The following is a 25949-nucleotide window of genomic DNA, read 5'->3' on the forward strand; positions in this document are numbered from 1 at the left end:
ATTAAATATTTAGCGGTATTAAAAAGTGGTTTGGCTGCCACGAGACAATATGCAGCTAATAGGATAAATCTGCTTACACACGTGGTGTCTTCTCATACTGGAAGTTACTGTGACCTTGTCTGTGTTCTTGTAGTAGAGATGACTATTTTGAAAAATATTAATAGTGATTTTGTATACAAGATGGATTTTAGTTATTATCACTATTTCATCTGTGCTTTAAAGTGAAAATTGACAGAAATTTGCAGCCGAAGAGGAGTATATTGACCTGGTTTGAGGCAATAACCTGATCAGTCATGTTGTCACGTGGATACCGCGACAGAGAGGGGCCAGAAGATCGCGGCATTTGGTTTCACAAACTCTGCACTGGTTAGCAGTACTTCACCGTCTTGTTAAACAGTACAGTTTTTTTCTTTGCTAGCAGTGCAAGGGTTAATCTGTTCAGTAGAAGCTCATGGAGCTTTCCTACCTGGATTGTCTCAGCTGTTCAGTGTTGGCCACTCCCCTCTGCTATATATACTCAGCTCTAGCAATTAGGGATTGCCAGTGTTCGTTCTTACTTCCTGGTTCTGGAGTTGGAGGTGTAGTTTGTGGTTGGAGTTGGTGTTTGGAGATTGTTTAGGAGATTGTTGCTTGGAGTTTTGTCTGTGTGCACATTCTCATCATCTCCTATTTAGTTTCTCCTTCCTTTAACTTCTCTGTGTGCCACTCTGTTGTTTGGCATGTGTATTTTGTATGGTTGGTATTTTCATTTATCCCTGTCCATTTTCACTTATTTATCTGGTTATTGTATACCTGTACACGTTGGCTTCTCACCTCCCTGGGTGGGGGAAGGGACAGATAAGGCCTGATATAGGAGCATAGCAAGGCATGTGAACCTGGTGTCTCCACCTTTAGGAGTAATCCAGGGGACAGGGATAGACTAGGCCGCTCATAGTTTTAGGGACCTGGTTAGTGCCTACAGTCCGAAGGTATTGCATGACACATGTGCTTAAAGGAGTTTTCGGACAAAAGATATTTAACCTATCTACAGAATATCTGAAAAATGTATGATTGCTGGGGTTGCCACCGATCATAAAAACAGGGGTTCTGATCTCCCATTCCTTCTTTCTGTGGTGGGAATTAAATAAAGCACCATTTTCGTGCATGACAGCTGCTTATCCACTCTGTGTCTATAAGACTTACGGAGATAACTTCGTACAATCCCAGTGTCACTGAGTGGAACTGCAGCTATCCAATGGTGCTCCATTTATTTACAACCACAGTAATTAGGAATTGGGGATCAGGACCTGAGACACTTAGTAAACACCTTTAAGAAAGGGCGGAGCTTTATGTATGCCAACATCATTAAATAGATGGGATTCGGACACTGTATAACCAATCAGATCATGGGGATGATGACCACAACAGGACAAGAGTGTGATGTTTTTTGTGGGAGGGAACTATTTTTTAATTTGTATGATTTAGTGAGGACAGGGTTGCATATGTCAGATTTTGTTATCCTGTGAGTGATTTACCATCAGATCAGGGTATTGATGACAACAGCAGAACAAGAGTGTGATGATCTTCTAGGAGAAAGTGACCTACCCACACATATAATTATGTTAGTAAGGACAGGGCATGTGTCCGGGGCAGTGGCATCATGTGTTTGGAGTTAGAACCTTTCTGTATCAGATCAGCTGAGGAAGAGTGTGATAATGTTTAAAGAGGACACTTCACTGGATTTTTTTCTTAATTTAAACTGAGTACCTCCCCCAATTGCTGTCATTCCACTGATTCTGGAACAGTTTTTCTTTTTCTTCTATGCCCCTCCATTCCAAAGTTATGCCTCAAGTAATAATAGTGCAAATTTTCCTTTTAACAAATTGGGCGTGTTCCGTAGACTTTCCTTGTGGGCGTGGCCATGTTTTGATTGGCCAGGAGAAAAAGCAAACGCCTACTGAGAAGTTCTGTTTCACAAACCCAGTGAGTTAATGGGAAAAGTTACACAATTTTTACTGGGGACATAACTTTGGAACGGAGGGACACAGAAGAAAAAGAAAAACTGTCCCCGAATCAGCAGAGCAGCGACTTTTGGTAGAGGTTCTTAGTTTAAATTATGAAAAGTCCTTTTAAGGAAGGAATCTTTTTGACAAAAAGTTGTTTAATGTACATTTATCAAGCACTTTCTTGTTAATTGCCCATTCTCAACTTTTCTCTGCAGTGTCAGCAAGATTAGGCAGTTTTCCACATTGGCACTATTGGGTTATCAGTCCTTTCCACACTTTGGGGGACTTTAATAGAGCCGTCTGCTCCATCTCTAAACAGTCACATATTATTATCGCCTAAGTAAAATTGATAGAGGGTGAAGGAAACAGACAAAAATTCCAAAGTGATGAGACGACGATAAAAAATAGAAGTAACCTTTAAAAACAATTCTTAGGGCTATTAAAACAATACGGAGAATAAGAAGAACCTAAAAGAGAGCATTGTTTCCCTGCACAAACTATCACATACACGAGCCCAGTGGGGTGTATGTTTCCCGCGCTGGACCGATGACCGACTCCTCTGCGTTTGCCAACAAGTCTTTATTCGGGAAAGAATAAAAATGCTGACACGTGCACTTAGTTTGTCCTGGAGAGCGCTATGGTACAACACAAAATCCCAAATTACTAAAACACATGGGAACGCTTTGTATTGTGAGAATGTGGATGTTAGCGGGCTGGAAAGCATGCCACCGTCACACATACTGACCTGTATATACTTATGGTTGTTATATCCCAGCTTCCCAGATGATTTTGACTAGCTGTCCTATAGCTGCACTTTAATATTGATAGCGACGTCTCCTTCATTGTTTACAAGCACAGCGCCACACATTTTCTAATGGCTGTACTTGGTATTGCAGTTAAATCTCATTCACTTAAATAGGGGTGGAGCTGCAGTACCAGGTAGGGCCACTATGGAATATGGTGCTATGTCTGCGATTGGGCCATTGCATGTTGGTATGCTTTGAGCCCAGTATGGCAGTATTTACTTACAATGTGTGGCATTGTACTATGTATATATTTTCTGCATTGTGCTATTGTATGGATTAGTTATTTCTGCAACTATATGGAAGTGTCATTATGGATAATGCCTTATACTGCATTCCAGTAATAATTAGGCACTGTATTGCATTATTATTTGTGTACTATATGGGGCACCAATTATCGTCTTATAAAAACACTCTGATATACATATATTTCACTCTATTTTTTTCTCTTGTATCAATACCTTTGATTTAGTGACTACCAATAAATTACCTTATTTTTCTAAAAACATCATATAGAGGCCTTTTAAGAGGTCTATCCTAGTGACAGATAACTATCATTGTGACTCTTCAAGTGGTATTCTCAAGTTTGGAAGTTTTGTAAACTTCTCGGTTGCTGGGGACTACCACCGATCCCAAGAACTGGGGCTCTGAAGAGCATTCTGTGAATGAAGCGATGGTTGATGATATATATAGATTGACATATATAGATATATACAGTACAGACCAAAAGTTTGGACACACCTTCTCATTTAAAGATTTTTCTGTATTTTCATGACTATGAAAATTGTACATTCACACTGAAGGCATCAAAACTATGAATTAACACATGTGGAATTATATACTTAACAAAAAAGTGTGAAACAACTGAAAATGTCTTATATTCTAGGTTCTTCAAAGTAGCCACCTGTTGCTTTGATGACTGCTTTGCACACTCTTGGCATTCTCTTGATGAGCTTCAAGAGGTAGTCACCGGAAATGGTCTTCCAACAATCTTGAAGGAGTTCCCAGAGATGCTTAGCACTTGTTGGCTCTTTTGCCTTCACTCTGCGGTCCAGCTCACCCCAAACCATCTCGATTGGGTTCAGGTCTGGTGACTGTGGAGGCCAGGTCATCTGGCGTAGCACCCCATCACTCTCCTTCTTGGTCAAATAGCCCTTACACAGCCTGGAGGTGTGTTTGGGGTCATTGTCCTGTTGAAAAATAAATGATGGTCCAACTAAACGCAAACCGGATGGAATAGCATGCCGCTGCAAGATGCTGTGGTAGCCATGCTGGTTCAGTATACCTTCAATTTTGAATAAATCCCCAACAGTGTCACCAGCAAAGCACCCCCACACCATCACACCTCCTCCTCCATGCTTCACGGTTGGGAACCAGGCATGTAGAGTCCATCCGTTCACCTTTTCTGCGTTGCACAAAGACACGGTGGTTGGAACCAAAGATCTCAAATTTGGACTCATCAGACCAAAGGACAGATTTCCACTGGTCTAATGTCCATTCCTTGTGTTGTTTAGCCCAAACAAGTCTCTTCTGCTTGTTGCCTGTCCTTAGCAGTGGTTTCCTAGCAGCTATTTTACCGTGAAGGCCTGCTGCACAAGACTCCTCTTAACAGTTGTTGAAGAGATGTGTCTGCTGCTAGAACTCTGTGTGGCATTGACCTGGTCTCTAATCTGAGCTGCTGTTAACCTGCGATTTCTGAGGCTGGTGACTCGGATAAACTTATCCTCAGAAGCAGAGGTGACTCTTGGTCTTCCTTTCCTGGGGCGGTCCTCATTTGAGCCAGTTTCTTTGTAGCGCTTGATGGTTTTTGCAACTGCACTTGGGGACACTTTCAAAGTTCTCCCAATTTTTCGCACTGACTAACCTTCATTTCTTAAAGGAATGATGGCCACTTGTTTTTCTTTACTTAGCTGCTTTTTTCTTGCCATAATACAAATTCTAACAGTCTATTTAGTAGGACTATCAGCTGTGTATCCGCCAGACTTCTGCACAACACAACTGATGGTCCCAACCCCATTTATAAAGCAAGAAATCCCACTTATTAAACCTGCAGGGCACACCTGTGAAGTGAAAACCATTTCCGGTGACTACCTCTTGAAGCTCATCAAGAGAATGCCAAGAGTGTGCAAAGGCAGTCATCAAAGCAAAAGGTGGCTACTTTGAAGAACCTAGAATATAAGACATATTTTCAGTTGTTTCACACTTTTTTGTTAAGTATATAATTCCACATGTGTTAATTCATAGTTTTGATGCCTTCAGTGTGAATGTACAATTTTCATCGTCATGAAAATACAGAAAAATCTTTAAATGAGGTGTGTCCAAACTTTAGGTCTGTACTGTATGTAGATATAAATTTATTTTACTCACTGACACAGCGCCATCATATTCCACAGCACTTTACAGACATTATCGGCACTGTCACCATTGGGACTCACAATCTAAATTCCCTATCAGCGTGTCTTTGGAAGGTGGGAGGAAACCCATGTAAATGTGGGAGAACATACAAATTCTTTGCAGATTTTGTCCTTGGGGGGGGATCATTCGCATACCCCCCCCCATTCCTTCTTATGGAAGTGCCAAAGACCAGCTGAACATTGCGCTTGGATAGCTCCAGCAGTCCCATTAAGATTGACCACCTCTCCATTCAGACAGAGTACCAGTTCTTTGGATTGGTGGGGGCCCCATTGGTCAGACCCCCAGTGATCGGGAAGTTATGCCCTATCCAATAGATAAGCTTTCTGACGGATTCTTTTTAATTTTTGAGGAGGAATGGAGAGTTGGAGAACCAACATTAGATAAAGCATCACTGAGACCTCACTTTTCTACATGCCTATTTGGGGAATATGGATGTCATAGAGAGGGGTCCCTTCCTCAACAGATTCAGAAGCAGAAAAATACATTCCGTAACATTGTCCTGTCAATCACTATTATTATTATTTAATGGCCTTCAGCTCAATCTCGAGCCATGGCGACTTGATGGATGAATACTCTGTGGGAAGATCTATCTTGTGCAAGCCTAGACAGGTCCACCAGGATCTTCTCCACCGTTATCTTGATTGTATCAAGCCATTGAGTTGCTCCTTCACGGGAGCCACGTTACTGCGTGGCAGAAAGGTCTGGCAATTTACTTCCTTATTATGCCAAGAAAAGTTGATGGAGAGTACAACTAAAGGAATTCGTGCTGGAAGATGCTCTCCTGTCAATCACTAATTGATCATAAACCAACCAAGAATTCCACGTTTCTAATTTTAATGAAAAATTCACCCAAATCTACATTAAGGTCTTTTTTTTTTTTAAATTTGGACCCATGTTGACTATTGCAACATCATGTGAAGGAAAAGAAAAAACCCAGAAGCTGTTAATCATGAACCTGATTTAATGATTCCTCCCAGTGCCAAGATTGAAATGTGCTTTTAGTCGCTCCACCCCACCAGATGTCCATTAAAATATACAACTGGCTCGGAGCCATGCTAAGCCAAGAACCGGACTGACATGCAGCTAAACACATTCTCTTATGATTGATCTGGAAAAGGTGGCAAATTGTATAATTAATTAGGAAAGGCGGTGCCAACATATGGATCGTTTATTGATGATCTCACCAATATGCCAGGACTTTTTCGGCCTACCAGATCCTCGTAGTGATAACATATGCCGTGTGTAAAGGCGTCTTCAGCATTATATTATGCAGCAAAATGTGATAGAATTTCTGTTGGCAAGAACTTTTTAATCTGTTGTACGTTACTACAGGCCAGAATTAAAATTCGCATTTCCACTTGAAAATATATAATAGTATGAGATGTATTCGGAGGTGTAACTTGACCATTCTGGGCCCCAATGTATATTCACTAACATTTACCCTTTCTTATATTAGTGTCGTCTTATATGGCAGAGGAGCTTTTGGGACTCCTTAGACATCAGGGTCCGGTTCCCACCGCTTCCTCTGCACCGCCCTTGAATTTATTGCTGAATAGCTCGGCAGGTTTGTCATTCAGGAGTCCAAAAAAGATTTATTACAAAGCTGTATTTGTGCTATGAAAGATATAGACTGCGTGCAGAATTATTAGCAATTAGTATTTTTGCTGATTCATTTTATTATTCAACAACTCCATTACTGTCGTTAATCCAAAAGGTTAATAAACCTGAATATTTAAGAAAGTAAAAGTGAGGATTTGTCTTTCTTTGTAGAATTGTTGTGTGTGCAGAATTATTGGGCAACTACATTAAAAACATATTTTTTTCCATTTCAGTTGTTTATTTTCATCTGTTATGGTGAGAATAACCAAACAACCTCCAAAATGTACAAAATACATTTATGAATTTTCCCCAAAAAATCTCAGTTACCAATATAGTAATATGGCCGCCCTTCTTCTCAATACCAGTCATAAGCTCCATCCATGGAGTCTGTCAGATTCTTCATCTGTTGACTATCATCTTTTTGGGCAGCACCAACCATATCCCCAGACACTGGTCAGGGAGATGACTGTTTTCCTTCACCGTCAATCTATCATATAAGAAGGGCCACAAGTTCTCAATAGGGTTTAGTTCGGGTGAGGAAGGGGCCGTGTTGTTACTCTTTCATCTTTAAGGCCTTTCCTGGTAGCCGAGGAGTGGAGACTTCGATGCTATGATGGAGCATTGTTCTGCATAAAAATAATGGTTTTCTTGAAAGATGCAGACTTTTTCTTCTACCACTGCTTGAAGAAAGTGTCTTCTAAAAACTGGCAGTAGGTTTGGAAGTTGATTTTGAGTCCACCTTCAACCTGAAAAAGTCCAGCTGGCTCATTTTTTGTAAATACCAGCCTATAGTAGTACCCCACCTCCACCTTGCTGGGTTCTTTGATTAAGTGGAGGTCTGCGCCCATCAGTGATCCAGGCACTGCATGTTAAAGAAATGTCGTCCATAATTGATGATTTTATTGCCACCGACTGACCATTTAATGCATATGGGGGCCTTCCAACTTTTACACCCACAGATGATGTTGAGCAGACGGAGAATTGGGCATGTTGATTTTGATCACCTGATGCATCTAGAGGTGTCAATGGCTTGGTCTACCCTCCCTGTACACATGTATGCTCAGCCCAACCAAGTGTGCATTTGTCAGCCAGCAGTTATTTAATGGGCACCCTTAGGCCATCTTTCATTATGACATCATACACATGACCTCATAACACTACATTTCATGGTGCTTTTTCTTCATACTTAAAGCGCACCTGTCAGCAGGATTGTGCTTAGTAAACCACATACACTGTCAGGTGGGCGCCATTGCACTGAGTAAAATGATACCTTTGTTGATGAAACCCGCCCTGTGGTACTTTTATAATCTTTACTTTCATTTCTGACATAATGATATGCTTGTGCTCTGGTGCTCTGCTTATGTGTTAATGTATTCATATCTCTGCCTTCTGACAGGTCACTGTGCTTTTAGTGACCTGCCTACTATTTTAAATACTGCATTTGTAATTTCACAAGCAGTATTTAAAATAGTAGGCAGGTCACTGAAAGCACAGTGACCTGTCAGAAGGCAGAGATATGAATACATAAGCAGAGCACATGCATATCATTATGTCAGAAATGAAAGTATAGATTATAAAAGAACCACTGGACTGATTTCATCAACAAAGGTATCATTTTACTCAGAGTAACGGCGCCCACCTGACAGTGTATGTGGTTTACTAAGCACAATCCTGCTGACTGGTGAGCTTTAATGGACTTTGGACTTTTTTAACTCTTTTTAAACAGTATCTTTAATTGAAGTTCATACTGAACAGCATCTGCCCGGTGACCATTGTCCCTTTAAATATGTTTTCACACTTATTACTATTGTAAATTTCCAGTGTATTTACTCTGCTGTGTAGAAAATGAGAACCCATACAAATATACTGCCTTAACCATATTTAATTTCTCAAATTCCCTCTTCATTATGACGGCATTCATGAGCATTTTCCATCTCCCGGAGCTGATATCGTATTACATTCGTTAACTTTCATAGAACTTTAAGCTGCCAGCGCTTGCATTGATCATATTATAAGACGGCTGCTGTTTTTCCTGCCTGGAGAACATTTTAGAAAGTGGAAATAGAAAGGTCTAAAGTTTATTTTTGCAATAATTGAGCAAAGTGTTTGAACAGAGAGTTGAACCCTAAAGTTTATCGATACGTCATGTAAAGCCCAATGAGGTATTTTCAATTATAGAATTTGTTTCCTTCATTGCTGTTCCTTGCATTCATAACAAAAAAAAAAAACCTCAAAATGAAAAAAATTAAATTTCACCAATGGCCGTCTCCAACCTTGATCGACCCTTGCTTGTAGGAATCTGATATGAGGATGTCAAGGTCTAAAATCGAATGTCAAATGACCATCTGGATTTATGCAATCATCTCTCGTAAACAATTTTTTGTATAAATTTCCTAAAAGTTTCTTTTGTCTTTTGTTTTTCTTTTAGCTCCAAGGATCTTTGAAGAGAAGATTAGTGGTGAACGTATCCCCAGCAAACAGTAAGAGATCGAACGGCGTATCAGATAATACCTTCCTCAATTTCAAGAAAATTAAAAGCAACGAATGTGTTTCGATGGGGCATAACATGTACCATGCGGTTGATGGAGGGACCCGGTCAATCAATGGGGCAATGACAATGGAGCAGACGATGCATAGGAAGAACGGTAACATAGCAAACAATGACGTGTTTAATACAACCCTAAAAGATATCAAAAAGGAACCTGGAGAAAACATATCGTGCAGCAAACATCTTGATTCCCGACTTTCTCATGAAAACGTCTTTAGATATGGAGATGACAATGGTGATCAACTCATGGACCCAGAACTTCAAGAGCTGTTTAATGAGTTTACTTATATTTCGGTGCCACCAATGAGTGATATTGAATTGCAAAATATGATCAATATAACAATTAAGCAAGATGAACCTTTCAACATAGACATTGGTCAACAAAGCCAAAGAAACACATCGTCAACTATACCTATGGACAAGGTAGTCATTAAAAGTGAATATTCTCAATGTTTAAACCCAACCAGGGTTGGCTCACCACAGATGAGACCTTCTTCTACAGGGCCAACATTTTCCATGACTAGTTCACCATTGGCTTCTTCTCCAAGTACTACAGTGGCCCAAAATCAGGGCCAATCCCAGGTGTCGTCTTGTGTGAACCGGATGAGTAATTGGCAAGAACTTTCTCATGCTCAGCAGCTCAAACAAATGGCTGCCAATAGACAACATAACCTAATTCAGCAACACCAGCCTAATACATCTTCTACTTGGTCAAATGTTCCTCCAACGGGGCAAACATCAAGGCAGTATGGACTGGAAAAGGTTCCAAGTCCTTTTCGACAACAACAGTTAAGTCCTCATGGTACTTCTGTGAGTACTTCTCCTGGAAGTGGAAGCCAACAAAAAGCAATGGGTAGCTACCTCTACAAAAGTAGTTCCCCGAACAACCCAGGTGAGATGATGAAGCCTCAGGAGACCAATAAGAACTCCATGACTTCCAGTCATTTACCTGCAGATCATCATCTGGGCATGTCTAAGCCTCTATTTCATTATGGCCCTGACCAACCAAACCAACAAGTGTCTTCAGTCGTGGGTACACAACCCAAACCTGGTATGCAGTTCCAATCGCAACAACTTCAAAGTTCTTCGACAGCTCAACATGACACAACACAACAGGTTAATACAGTGTCCAACCAGTCACTGCCACGGTCATCAAATTTCCAGCAGAAAATGATTCCAAAAATGCCAAATCAGCCAATGCCAGGACTTCAGTATCCACCTGTACATCAACAACAGGTAAAGTGACCTCATTTTTTTAATTATCTCTTCAAAACCATATTTTTCCTTAAAGGTGTTATTCAGTACTAACATGTTAATGACCTATCCTTAGAGTGCAGTGAGACAGCCGTATAAATCCGTGCAAGATTGGAATGCAGTGCACGGACTGGCCGATGACTCTCCCGATCCGTGCGTGACAACTTCACATATTTCCATGCAGCTGCCACGCTTGGGTTGGGAGGTCAACCGGCCAGTCTATACATTATGTTCTGACTTTGCTTCGATTTATAAGGCCGTTTGACTGTGCCCTTAGGAAAGGTCTTCAATATCAGATCAGTGGGGATGCGATACTTGGCATCCCCACCGATCAGCTGTTCGTTGTGCCGGAGGTGCTCATTTGTGGAGTTGAAGAGCATTCGATTAGGCTTGGATGTTTAGTACCAGGCCTAATCCAATATACAGTTGATGGATCTATGTTGTTTCGCTTCAGCAACTGAGCAGATCTGGTCACCAGGGGGAACAGCTTATTGGCGGGGGTGCCGGATGTCACACCCCCATCCACACCCCCTTCAGTCTTCTATTGATGACTTATCCTAAGGATAGGCCATCAATATAAAAGTACCTAAGAATCCCTTTAAAGATAACCTATCACTTAGAACAGAGGTCCCCACCGCCGGTCCGCGGACCAGGACCGGGCCGTTGGGGTTTTTCAGCCGGTCCGCGGCGCCGCTGACAGCAGAGAACATTATGCAGGACGGGGTGGGGCGTCGGGCGGGTCTTAGTGACGCGGCCCTCCTGCACAGCATGGTGTGTTCCTGATGGGGTGGGGCGTCGGGCGGGTCTTAGTGACGCGGCCCTCCTGCACAGCATGGTGTGTTCCTGACGGGGTGGGGCGTCGGGCGGGTCTTAGTGACGCGGCCCTCCTGCACAGCATGGTGTGTTCCTGACGGGGTGGGGCGGCAGGCTCTCCTCACTGACACGTCCCCGGCAGAACATGTTATGTGGGGCGTGCTGGGGCAGCAGACTGGCTTCAGTGACGCGGCTCCCGGTACTGGTGTTCAGTGTGTAGCGCTGCTAAGCAGCAGCGCTGTATACACTGACGCTCAATGTACAATGCTGCTACTTAACAGCGCTGTACACCGAGGTCCCGCCAGCATCCTCCCCATACAGCTCCACCCCTCCATAACCCCACCCCCATATGACCAAAGCCCCGCCCCCACCCCCACCGGGCCGTGGAAAACTGGTCTTGCTTAAAGCCGGTCCCTGGTGCAAAAAAGGTTGGGGACCTCTGACTTAGAAGATGGTGTCTAATCTAAGGGCTGGAGCAGAAGGAGCTGAGCGGATTGATATATCGAGTGTGTAGCCCAATTAAATGACTGATAACCTTCTTTGTATGACAGTTTATAGAGAATTAGGACTTAAATAGAACCTCCCACTGGACTCGTAAGCATGAAAAGAACCGAAATTGACATGAATATAATAGAAGTGATTTTGAATCTTGTTCTTAAAAAACTAAATATCAGTCTGTTCTGCTCCTCCTACTCCATAACATGCTTCTCGTGTATAGGACTGAATGTACTATGTAACAGGCCAATTTTAAATATAGGGGCAACCCATGTGGCTTCTATGGCGTTCTTGGAGAGGGGGCGACCCATTTGGTTTTTGACCTGCCATTAAGAAGAATTATTTAATTATAATTTTGTATATAGAATTAAACTGCAAAGAGTCTTGTAACTCTGTAAAGTATATGACATTACATAATTGATTTACAGCCCGTATTATATCGCAGAGCAGTATTTACAATTTTGGTGGTTTCAGAGCTGAATTCTCCCTATATTCCTGGCTGGTTCAGTGTCTAAACATGACTCTCTGCTGATTTGTATGTTTGTTATCTCTACTGCCATCTAATATAGGATTATCTAATTCCCCTGTAACTGGGGCTCTTATTAATGCCCCAGTTATAGTGGGAAAGAATGAGCAATTAGTGAAAAAAATTGTTCCCCAAATATTTTTTATGTTCTTTTGGGGGATAAATTATGTTAAACATATAGAAAACATCTGACAACATATAATAAATATATGGTCCCCACAACAAGAAATATTAAAGAATTGTTTATAAATATATATATATATATATATATATATATATATATATATAATACATTTTATTACATAAATATAACAAGAATAAAAACAAAAATAATATGCTTGCACGACCATAGTAGAACAGTAAAAAAATAAAAAAAAAAAATAAAATTACTTTTTGTCTATATTTGCAGGACAAATACATCAATTCTATAAGTTACGCAGAAATTTATATGGACTTGCGTTAAAAAAAAATATTCCAGTTTGTCCTGCATAAAATAAAACCTTATTCAGCCATGTCAATGAAAAAAATAAAATAAAATAATGATGGTCAGCCATTAAAGGGTTAATCGGGGGCTCATTCCACCGCTGAATGTGTATGTCTTCACTCCCATATATCTTCACTTCTATGGTCAGCTTCATATCAGCAGAAACCTCCCATGGTTTTATTTAGTCATAAATAGACATTTTTCTGATTCTGGAGAAATCATCCAGCCCTTGACATAGTGCCACCGATCAGTACCAGGGCATGTTCTCCTCCTGTCAGCTCCCTATAATAGACTCATCAGACGGGTATCCTCGCACGCTCCACCAAGGTCACCCACACAATTATTTAAGTAAATAAAAAAAAATATCCTCATTTATTCCCTTTCGTTTGTATTTTTCCATATCATAACATCAGTCATGTTGGATGGCTGGATAGCTGGGTTGCCGGCAGGTCACGGTCATACTAATTTACATTGGCAGTGGTATGTGGGAAAGCTTTTGCACAGAGCTCGCCTGTCTTGTATTTTGCTTCAGATTTAACTTTTCTGAGACCAACATTCAGCAGATCCATATAAAAAATGAGAGTGAAGGAGCCAGAGAGAACACACACATCTGTGGAAATCTTATTAATGCAGCATAGTAATGCCCCGGGCTCTGCCTCATTACAGGCAAGACGCGTTTATTCCAGTCATCCATATTTAAATGTAAGGTCCAGGACATTCAGAAGAAGGTTTTATGTTTCATCTGTCTCATATATCCAAGATCTAACACACTATTAGCATAGTCATGATGTTTATAAGAAGACTTCTGAAATATACAAGATCTAACACACTATTAGTATAGTCATGATGTTTAGTAGAAGACTTCTCATACTGTGTATCCAAGATCGAACACACTATTAGCATAGTCATGATGTTTAGTAGAAGACTTCTCATACTGTGTATCCAAGATCGAACACACTATTAGCATAGCCATTATGTTTAACGGAAGACGTCTAATACTGTATATCCAAGATCTAACACACAATTAGCATAGCTATGATGCCTACGTGATGTGGTGGAGGCAACTACACTAAATTGACAAAAGTATGTACCCCCTCCACATTACACCTCCAGGAGCTTTTCTGACCTCCTATTCTACAGTACAGACCAAAAGTTTGGACACACCTTCTCATTTAAAGATTTTTCTGTATTTTCATGACTTTGAAAATTGTACATTCACACTGAAGGCATCAAAACTATGAATTAACACATGTGGAATTATATACTTAACAATAAAGTGTGAAACAACTGAAAATATGTCTTATATTCTAGGTTCTTCAAAGTAGCCACCTTTTGCTTTGATGACTGCTTTGCACACTCTTGGCATTCTCTTGATGAGCTTCAAGAGGTAGTCACAGGAAATGGTCTTCCAACAATCTTGAAGGAGTTCCCAGAGATGCTTAGCACTTGTTGGCCCTTTTGCCTTCACTCTGCGGTCCAGCTCACCCCAAACCATCTCGATTGGGTTCAGGTCTGGTGACTGTGGAGGCCAGGTCATCTGGCGTAGCACCCCATCACTCTCCTTCTTGGTCAAATAGCCCTTACACAGCCTGGAGGTGTGTTGGTGTCATTGTCCTGTTGAAAAATAAATGATGGTCCAACTAAACACAAACCGGATGGAATTGCATGCCGCTGCAAGATGCTGTGGCAGCCATGCTGGTTCAGTATGCCTTCAATTTTTAATAAATTCCCAACAGTGTGACCAGCAAAGCACCCCCACACCATCACACCTCCTCCTCCATGCTTCACGGTGGGAACCAGGCATGTAGAGTCCATCCGTTCACCTTTTCTGCGTCGCACAAAGACACGGTGGTTGGAACCAAAGATCTCAAATTTGGACTCATCAGACCAAAGCACAGATTTCCACTGGTCTAATGTCCATTCCTTGTGTTCTTTAGCCCAAACAAGTCTCTTCTGCTTGTTGCCTGTCTTTAGCAGAGGTTTCCTAGCAGCTATTTTACCATGAAGGCCTGCTGCACAAAGTCTCCTCTTAACAGTTGTTGAATAGATGTGTCTGCTGCTAGAACTCTGTGTGGCATTGACCTGGTCTCTAATCTGAGCTGCTGTTAACCTGCGATTTCTGAGGCTGGTGACTCGGATAAACATCCTCAGAAGCAGAGGTGACTCTTGGTCTTCCTTTCCTGGGGCGGTCCTCATGTGAGCCAGTTTCTTTGACACTTTCAAAGTTTTCCCAATTTTTCGCACTGACTGACCTTCATTTCTTAAAATAATGATGGCCACTCGTTTTTCTTTACTTAGCTGCTTTTTTCTTGCAATAATACAAGTTCTAACAGTCTATTCAGTAGGACTATCAGCTGTGTATCCACCAGACTTCTGCACAACACAACTGATGGTCCCAAAAAAATTTATAAGGCTAGAAATCCCACTTATTAAACCTGACAGGGCACACCTGTGAAGTTAAAACCATTTCCGGTGACTACCTCTTGAAGCTCATCAAGAGAATGCCAAGAGTGTGCAAAGCAGTCATCAAAGCAAAAGGTGGCTACTTTGAAGAACCTAGAATATAAGACATATTTTCAGTTGTTTCACACTTTTTTGTTAAGTATATAATTCCACATGTGTTAATTCATAGTTTTGATGCCTTCAGTGTAAATGTACAATTTTCAAAGTCATGAAAATACAGAAAAATCTTTAAATGAGAAGGAGTGTCCAAACTTTTGGTCTGTACTGTATATCCGTAAATATTAATATGGAGTTGGCCCCTCTATGGATATAACAGTTCCCACTCTTCTGGGAAGGCTTTCGACAAGATTTTGGAGGAGTCTGTGGGAATTTTTGCCCCTTCATCCAAAAGCTCATTTGTGAGGTCAAACCCTGATGTTGGGGAAGGGTTGAGATCATAATCTCTGATCCAGTTATTGGATGGGGCTGAGTTCCAGGCTCTGTGCAGCTGGTCATATACGTCTACCAAACTCCCTCACCCATGTCTGCATGGACCTTGCGCACTGGGCACAGTCATGGGAAACCAAAAATTGTCTTCCCCAAACTGTTTACCACAAAACATTGTGGACAATTGAAGCTTCCAACTTTGTGGGAAGTATTAGGATTTCCCTTCACTGGAACTAAGGGGCCAAGACCAACCCCTGAAAAATAATCCCATACCTTCTATCTCTCGACCAGCAAACATTACAGCTGGCACAATGCAGTCAGGTGGGTAACATTCTCCTGGCATTTAACACACCCAGGATCATCCATCAGATCCCAGTGATCCATCACTGCACAGAACACGTCTCCTCCAGAGGCAAGTTGTGGCAGCTTTACACCACTCCATCCGACATTTGTCATTCTGCTTGGTGATGTAAGGCTGCTCAGCCATTGAAACATTTCTAGATATTTATGACATTTTTAGATATTTATGGTATATGCACAGGATATGCCATACATTTCAGATACACGCAGATCTCACCATTAGGAGCTCAATTTATGCACAATCACAGGAACCTCCATTCACAGCACATATGGGGCTGAGAACCCCAGTTCTAGAGGCAGTTGATTCTTCCACCTCTAGATCCCGCTTCTATCAAGCATTTATGGCATATCCTGTGGATATGCCAAAAATTGAAATACCCCTTTTAAAGGGATTTTCGTATTGTTGATTGGTACTGAACTTCTCTATACCGTTCTGTTCCTACTTTCTAAAGGTACGTCACCCAACTTAAACCAGCTACCCCCCACTTTCATTTATGACCTTGTTTACTCAGTCTTTGAGTATCCAGCTTCTGGTTCAATCTAATCAGCTGATCAAGATGAGCACAGACCACTCCCCTCTGTTTCACAGCTGAATGCATTCTGTTACAAATATATTGTGGGCCAGGAGTCTGTTAGACTTTAGTCTGTGTCCATCACCTTAAGTGTCCATTAGCTGAAGTGTCTGAAATTTGAATTAATCCTGAATTGAACCTGAAGGGAACTGAAGGTAACTGAATACTTTGTCACAGTAAACAATGTTTGTCTTTGTTTTCACTCTCACCTCCTTAATCCTTCACTTCTTACAACCACCCCTAATCCCTACACCTAGTAATGAACTCTTCATCTCTCCCTCCATTCTCCCCACCCATCTCACCTCCTCCTCAGAGCTATTCCTCAACATACAATCCTTTGCCTCCAAACACAGACAGCCACCTCATGCCCTCTCCTGCTCCCACCTACTAACGCTTTCTCTGCTCCTCCTTACTGCCGGCGACATCTCTCCACATCCCGGTCCTCCTCACCACATCCCTACACTCACTTCCACCTCCTACCCACGATCTATCCCAAACTCTCGTAACCCTTCTAACCTTATACCCATCCGCCCAGCCCCCGCTTCCCCAGTCCCACTAATAGGAGCTCTATGGAACGCTCACTCTGTCTGCAACAAACTTTCCTACATTCACGATCTCTTCATCACTAACAAGCTTTCCTTCCTCGGCATCACTGAAACCTGGCTCACCCCCTCCGACACAGCCTCTCCTGCTGCACTTTCGTATGGTGGATTCCACCTCTCCCATACCCCCCCCCCGCCCCACCGGAAAGCACGGTGGAGGAATAGGTTTCCTCCTCTCAGAAAACTGCTCCTTCACCCATATCCCACTGCCGCCCTCAATTACTCTCCCCTCTTTTGAAGTGCACTGCGTGCGCATCTACTCCCCATCCAACCTCCAACTGGCTGTCATCTACCGCCCCCCAGGATCAACCACCACTTTCTTTGACCACTTCACCACTTGGCTACTTCATTTCCTCTCCGTTGACATCCCCACTATCCTCATGGGTGACTTTAACATCCCCATTGACACTTCCCTCTCAGCTGCCTCTAAGCTTCTATCCCTCACTTCCTCCTTTGGTCTTACTCAGTGGTCTTCCACACCCACCCACAAAGACGGCCACACACTGGACCTCATCTTCACCCGCCTCTGTTCCCTATCTAACCTCTCTAACTCACCTCTCCCTCTTTCTGACCACAACCTACTCACATTCTCTTCTCTCTCCTCCCCGGGGCAACAATCCCCACTCCACAAACTTGCATACCCTCGCAGAAATCTCAAACACCTTGACCTACACTCACTCTCTGAATCCCTCCTCCCTCTTACAGACATTAGTTCCTTACATGATGCAGATGTTGCTGCCACTTTATACAACACCACAACCGCTGCAGCTCTCTATTCGGTCGCCCCCCTCACACATTCTAAGGCTCGCACAATCAACAGACAACCCTGGCACACCAGCCTAAGTAAAGAATTGCGACGGGCCTCCAGGGTTGCTGAGCGTAGATGGAAAAGGTCCCACTCCCATGAGCACTTCATCGCATTCAAACAGTCTCTCACTACCTTCAAGTCCACACTCACTACAGCAAAGCAAACATACTTCACATCTCTCATATCCTCCCTGTCTCACAGCCCCAAACAACTATTCAACACCTTCAATTCTCTCCTCCGTCCCCCAGTGCCTCCTCCCTCTCCTCTTATTTCAGCGGAACACTTTGCCTCATTCTTCAAGCAGAATATTGACACCATCAGACAAAGCTTTTGCCTAAAGCCCCCACAGCCCCTCCCCACACCTACTCAACCCTCTTCCTCCAAAACCACATTCTCCACCATTTCTGAAGATCAACTTTCCTCCTTACTCTCCAAATCACACCTCACCACCTGTAAACTTGACCCAATCCCGTCCCACCTCACCCCAAACCTTACCACTATCTTCATCCCAGCCCTAGCCCACCTCTCACCTCTTCAACCTGTCACTAACAAATGGTGTCTTCCCCTCATGCTTCAAACATGCCTCAATCACACCCATCCTCAAAAAGCCCTCCCTTGACCCATCCTCTGTGTCTAGCTATTTCCCCATATCCCTTCTCCCCTATGCCTCAAAACTACTGGAACAACATGTCCATTCTGAACTGTCCTCCCACCTCTCCTCCTGCTCCCTCTTTGACCGCCTACAATCTGGTTTCCGACCGCACCATTCTACTGAAACTGCACTGACTAAAGTCACCAACGACCTACTAACCGCCAAATCTAAGCGACACTACTCTGTCCTCCTCCTCCTAGACCTGTCATCTGCCTTCGACACAGTGGACCATTCCCTCTTACTACAGACTCTCTCATCTATCGGCATCACAGACTTGGCCCTATCCTGGATCTCCTCATACCTAACAGACCGGACATTCAGTGTCTCCCACTCACACACCACCTCCTCATCTCGCCCCCTATCTGTCGGTGTCCCCCAAGGTTCAGTTCTAGGACCGCTGCTCTTCTACATCTACACCTTCGGCCTGGGACAGCTCATAGAGCAGGGTTCCCCAACTCCAGTCCTCAAGGCCCACCAACAGGTCATGTTTTCAGGATTTCCTTAGTATTGCACAGGTGATGTAACTATTGCCTGTGCTGATGATGGAATTATCACCTGTGCAATACTAAGGAAATCCTGAAAACATGACCTGTTGGTGGGCCTTGAGGACTGGAGTTGGGGAACCCTGTCATAGAGTCTCACGGCTTTCATTATCACCTCTATGCTGATGACACACAGATCTACCTCTCTGGACCCGATATCACCTCCTTACTAACCAAAATCCCACAATGTCTGTCTGCTATTTCATCCTTCTTCTCTGCCAGATTTCTAAAACTTAACATGGACAAAACAGAATTCATCATCTTTCCGCCATCTCATTCAACCCCCCCAACTGACCTATCTATCAACGTCAATGGCTGCCTACTCTCCCCAGTCCCTCAAGCTCGCTGCCTTGGGGTAACCCTGGACTCTGAACTCTCCTTCAAGCCACATATCCAAGCCCTTTCCACTTCCTGCCAACTCCAACTCAAAAATATCTCCCGGATCCGCACATTCCTCAACCATGAATCTGCAAAAACACTAGTGCACGCCCTCATCATCTCCCGCCTTGACTACTGCAACCTCCTGCTCTGTGGCCTCCTTTCTAACACTCTTGCACCCCTCCAATCTATCCTAAACTCTGCTGCTCGACTATTCAACCTGTCCCCCCGCTATTCCCTGGCCTCTCCTCTCTGTCAATCTCTTCACTGGCTCACCATTGCCCTGAGACTCCAGTTCAAAACCCTAACCATGGCATATAAAGCCATTCACAACCTGTCTCCTCCATATATCTCTGACCTAGTCTCCCGTTACATACCCGCACACAACCTCCGATCCTCACAAGATCTCCTTCTCTACTCCCCTCTTATCTCCTCTTCCCACAATCGCATACAAGATTTCTCCCGTGCTTCCCCCCTACTCTGGGACTCTCTACCCCAACGTATCAGACTCTCGCCTACCGTGGAAACATTCAAAAGGAACCTGAAGACCCACCTCTTCCGACAAGCCTACAACCTGCAGTAACCACCGCTCCACCATACTGCTGCACGACCAGCTCTACCCTCACCTAATGTATCCTTACCCATTCCTTGTAGATTGTGAGCCCTCGCGGGCAGGGTCCTCGCTCCTCCTGTGCCAGTCGCTGACACATTGTGTTCAAGATTATTGTAATTGTTCTTGTATTATACCCCTTTTTCACATGTAAAGCGCCATGGAATAAATGGTGCTATAATAATAAATAATAATAATAACTGCAGCACTATTCAGGGCCACACCATAATGGATGTGACATGGATTCTTAAAGTAAATACACCAGCCTCATCAGGTCTTAGCGATATATTTGTTTATGTATGCAGTTTGTAATGTGAAATCTGGTAACAAATCTCCTTTAAATCAGTAATGTTTTCTAATAATGTGCATCACAATTTGTTCCATACAGAGAACCCGTGTCTGGTGCCTCGCCTGGTGTTGTAGTGTAGTAGATTCAGGTCATATGCAGAGAATGTGGTGAAATGCAGTGTGGTCTCTAGAGAGTAAGGAGGAGAGGCAGCCATCTAGCAGACCTCAAGCAACAGTTATGACACTAACCAAAGGCAACTACATATTCCTACTATAGAGGGCAAGGTGCCACCATGAAGATCATTGTACGGGCAAGACGATTACTTGTAAGCGGGTCATATGTATCTTCTGTTCACATGATAAGGAGCAGGTAAGATAATACTGTGACTGACACTCATGGCAGTACTGTAAATGGGGCTCGTGGCAATACGTAACTGGCACCCATGGCCGTACTGTTTCTGGCACCCATGGCGGTACTGTAACTGGCACCAACGATGGTACTGTAAATGGGACTCATGACGGTACTGTAACTGGCACCCGTGGCAGTACTGTAACTGGCACCCATGATGGTACTATAAATGGGACTCGTGGCAATAATGTTAATGGGACTCATGATGTTACTGTAACTGGCACCCATGGCGGTACTGTAACTGGGACTTGTGGCGGTACTGTAACTGGCACTCATGAATGGCGGTACCGTAACTGGCATTCATGGTGGTACTGTGACTGGGACTCATAAGTGTACTATTGCATGGTACTACCTTTTTGGGGCATTGTGAAAGGGTAAATCAGTTAGTTACTAGCACTTTTGTGGAGAAATATGCAGAGTTATGGGTGCACGTTGCACAGTGGAGTACATTTTCTCTGGTTCACATTAGGCATCAAAATCAGCTGGTCCTACCCCTGATCTGTGTGTAGCACCATCCTGCCACGTAAGTGGTAACTTTTAATTGTCCTGACTATGATACCACATGGCACTGAAGGAAGCAATGCTATGGTACCCGTTACGGTGCCCTATTCTTTTGATACAACAGTATCTGGACTGTCCCTTTTAATATACTCTACTAAGTTCAGTGAAGGTGAACACACATTTTAAGACCTCCTTTTTCTTCTGCCTGGTAGCCATATAATACCATTAACACCTTACAGCATTAAAATGAATACAGCCCTCCATACAGTAAGCCATTCACTATTACTGCCAAATACTGTGGTGTGCGAGCAATAACTGGAGAGAATGGATTGCCAGAAAGTATTTTTGTATGGATGTCTTAAGAACCGCAGGTGTTCAGGAAATAAGAGGGTCAAATCCTTTAAAAGGGTTTTTCTTATTCATTTGAAACATGAGCCTTGGAAACATAGAAAAAAATAAATTATGTTAATGGGGTTCTCAGGGACCAGAAAATTGATGACCTACCCTACGATGGACCATCAATATTAGATCAGTGGGGATCAAACCCTCCATACCCCCACTGATCAAGTTAATGGGACTGAGCTGCAATACCAGGGACAGCCAGTAGTAAATTATGGAGCTATCCCTGATACATAATCATGATCAGTGGGGGAAAGATGGCCCCCTTTTTCACTTTATCATTGTTTTGGTTACTCATTGATCAGTTTTAAGATCCAGTAAGTTTTTCCCAGCTCGTCTCCTCTCTGAGACCCTCCGCGACAGCTCTAATCCGCTCTAATAAGCAAACGTTCAGTTTCCCTGCAGCACCTCCGCAGGGAAAACTAAGCATTACACTGTGCCGATTGAATCTGTCTTCTTACGCCAGTCTAAGAAAAAAGAAGATGGAGTGATTTGTGCAAAACTAATTCCAAGGCACACACCTCTTAACAAATTGAGCACATTTAAGACTGCAATAATGTCAGAAAGTCACGATTTTCTGTTTTTCTTGTTCACCGATATGTGTAACTAAGAAAACCACCTCCACATTTGGTGTCGCTGTTCCCCTGGTGAAGATATAACTCTAATCTATGTTTTGCATGTAACTATATGTAACTCTAATCTATGTTTTGCATAGAAAAAATTGTGACTTTAAGGCTATGTGCCCACGTTGCATTTATGAAGCAGAAAATTTCTGCTGCATAAATGCAAGTCCTCTCCCGGAAAAACGCATGCGGAATTCCGCACGCGTTTATCGCGCATTTTTCGCGCGTTTATCACGCGTTTTCCACATGCGGAATTGCCTTGCGTTTTTTATGCATTGGACAAAGGCAATTCCGCTTGCGGAAACGCAAAATTAAATGACATGCTGCGGATTTTTGAACGCGGCATAAACGCTGCGGAAAAATCCGCAGCATGTGCATAGAAGTTGCGGAATCCCATTGGGGACCATGGGGTGCGGATATACATGCGTTTTTCAAGCGTTTACGCTGCGGAAATTCCGCAGCATATACGCTTGAAAAATGCTACGTGGGCACACAGCCTTAACATTTTTCTTAATTTTATGCTATTTTAGAAAAAAAACAGCGAGTTGGGCTTGGTGGTGGAACAGGGCCACCCAACAAAAGGTTCTAATTAGAGCATAAATTAGAGCAACTATTGTCTTTTTGGCGGGTAAAACAGTTTATAAATAGAGGCTGAAAACCTGTTTTGACCTAATACTCCTCACAGGTGGGGTTTTCTTCATTTATTTCCAGCGTAGGCAATCCTCTGTGAGCTAAGCTTAGTTTAGCAATCCTCTGTGAGCTAAGCTTAGTTTAGCAATCCTCTGTGAGCTTAGCTTAGTTTAGCAATCCTCTGTGAGCTAAGCTTAGTTTAGCAATCCTCTGGGAGGTAAGCTTGGATTGGCAATCGTATGTGAGCTTAACTCCGCAATCGTATGTGAGCTTAGCTTAGCGATTGTATGTGAGCTTAGCTTAGCAATTGTATGTGAGCTTAGCTCAGCAATTGTATGTGAGCTAAGCTCAGCAATTGTATGTGAGCTAAGCTTAGCAATCATATGTGAGCTAAGCTTAGCAATCGTATGTGAGCTAAGTTTAGCAATCGTATGTGAGATAAGTTTAGCAATCGTATGTGAGCTAAGTTTAGCAATCGTATGTGAGCTAAGTTTAGCAATCGTATGTGAGCTAAGCTTAGCAATCGTATGTGAGTTAAGCTTAGCAATCGTATGTGAGTTGAGCTCAGCAATCGTATGTGAGCTAAGCTTAGCAATCGTATGTGAGCTAAGCTTAGCAATTGTATGTGAGCTAAGCTTAGCAATTGTATGTGAGCTAAGCTTAGCAATCGTCTGTGAGTTAAGCTTAGATTGGCAATCGTATGTGAGCTAAGCTTAGCATTCGTCTGTGAGTTGAGCTTAGCAATCGTCTGTGAGTTAAGCTTAGCAATCGTATGTGAGCTAAGCTTAGCAATTGTATGTGAGCTAAGGTTAGCAATCGTCTGTGAGTTAAGCTTAGCAATCGTATGTGAGCTAAGCTTAGCAATTGTATGTGAGCTAAGGTTAGCAATCGTATGTGAGTTAAGCTTAGCAATCGTATGTGAGTTAAGCTTAGCAATCGTATGTGAGTTAAGCTTAGCAATCGTATGCGAGCTAAGCTTAGCAATCGTATCTGAGCTAAGCTTAGTAATTGTATGCGAGTTAAGCTTAGCAATCGTATTTGAGCTAAGCTTAGCAATCGTCTGTGAGCTAAGCTTAGCAATCGTATGTGAGCTAAGCTTAGCAATCCTCTGTGAGCTAAGCTTAGATTGGCAATCGTATGTGAGCTAAGCTTAGCATTCGTCTGTGAGCTAAGCTTAGCAATCGTATGTGAGTTAAGCTTAGCAATCGTATGTGAGTTAAACTTAGCAATCGTATGTGAGCTAAGCTTAGCAATCGTATGTGATTGAAGCTTAGCAATCATATGTGAGCTAAGCTTAGCAATCGTATGTGAGTTAAGCTTAGCAATCGTATGTGAGCTAAGCTTAGCAATCGTATCTGAGCTAAGCTTAGTAATCGTATGTGAGTTAAGCTTAGCAATCGTATCTGAGCTAAGCTTAGCAATCGTCTGTGAGCTAAGCTTAGCAATCGTATGTGAGCTAAGCTTAGCAATTGTATGTGAGCTAAGCTTAGCAATTGTATGTGAGCTAAGCTTAGCAATCGTCTGTGAGTTAAGCTTAGATTGGCAATCGTATGTGAGCTAAGCTTAGCATTCGTCTGTGAGTTGAGCTTAGCAATCGTCTGTGAGTTAAGCTTAGCAATCGTATGTGAGCTAAGCTTAGCAATTGTATGTGAGCTAAGGTTAGCAATCGTCTGTGAGTTAAGCTTAGCAATCGTATGTGAGCTAAGCTTAGCAATTGTATGTGAGCTAAGGTTAGCAATCGTATGTGAGTTAAGCTTAGCAATCGTATGTGAGTTAAGCTTAGCAATCGTATGTGAGTTAAGCTTAGCAATCGTATGTGAGCTAAGCTTAGCAATCGTATCTGAGCTAAGCTTAGCAATCGTCTGTGAGCTAAGCTTAGCAATCGTATGTGAGCTAAGCTTAGCAATCCTCTGTGAGCTAAGCTTAGATTGGCAATCGTATGTGAGCTAAGCTTAGCATTCGTCTGTGAGCTAAGCTTAGCAATCGTATGTGAGTTAAGCTTAGCAATCGTATGTGAGTTAAGCTTAGCAATCGTATGTGAGCTAACCTTAGCAATTGTATGTGAGCTAAGGTTAGCAATCGTCTGTGAGTTGAGCTTAGCATTCGTATGTGAGTTAAGCTTAGCAATTGTATGTGAGTTAAGCTTAGCAATCGTATGTGAGTTAAGCTTAGCAATCGTATGTGAGCTAAGCTTAGCAATCGTATCTGAGCTAAGCTTAGCAATCGTCTGTGAGCTAAGCTTAGCAATCGTATGTGAGCTAAGCTTAGCAATCCTCTGTGAGCTAAGCTTAGATTGGCAATCGTATGTGAGCTAAGCTTAGCATTCGTCTGTGAGCTAAGCTTAGCAATCGTATGTGAGTTAAGCTTAGCAATCGTATGTGAGTTGAGCTTAGCAATCGTATGTGAGCTAAGCTTAGCAATCCTCTGTGAGCTAAGCTTAGATTGGCAATCGTATGTGAGCTAAGCTTAGCAATCGTATCTGAGCTAAGCTTAGCAATCGTCTGTGAGCTAAGCTTAGCAATCGTATGTGAGCTAAGCTTAGCAATCCTCTGTGAGCTAAGCTTAGATTGGCAATCGTATGTGAGCTAAGCTTAGCATTCGTCTGTGAGCTAAGCTTAGCAATCGTATGTGAGTTAAGCTTAGCAATCGTATGTGAGTTAAGCTTAGCAATCGTATGTGAGTTGAGCTTAGCATTCGTATGTGAGTTGAGCTTAGCATTCGTATGTGAGCTGAGCTTAGCAATCGTATGTGAGTTGAGCTTAGC

At 42.7% G+C, this 25949-nt stretch overlaps 1 protein-coding gene across 1 annotated transcript in view; it reads left to right on the forward strand.

The window, feature by feature from the left end:
- The window catches only part of MAML2 (mastermind like transcriptional coactivator 2), a 202271-nt gene that overhangs the window by 117698 nt on the left and 58624 nt on the right, over positions 1 to 25949 (forward strand). The window contains exon 3 of the mRNA XM_073662160.1: positions 9231 to 10586. Within this exon, the coding sequence (XP_073518261.1) occupies positions 9231 to 10586 (1356 nt within the window). The remainder of the gene's footprint in view (positions 1 to 9230; positions 10587 to 25949) is intronic.

The sequence above is a fragment of the Phyllobates terribilis genome, unplaced genomic scaffold, assembly GCF_046119375.1.
Source record: "Phyllobates terribilis strain yellow unplaced genomic scaffold, ASM4611937v1 Scaffold_2__4_contigs__length_985480577, whole genome shotgun sequence".
NCBI classification, from domain to species: Eukaryota; Metazoa; Chordata; class Amphibia; order Anura; family Dendrobatidae; genus Phyllobates; species Phyllobates terribilis.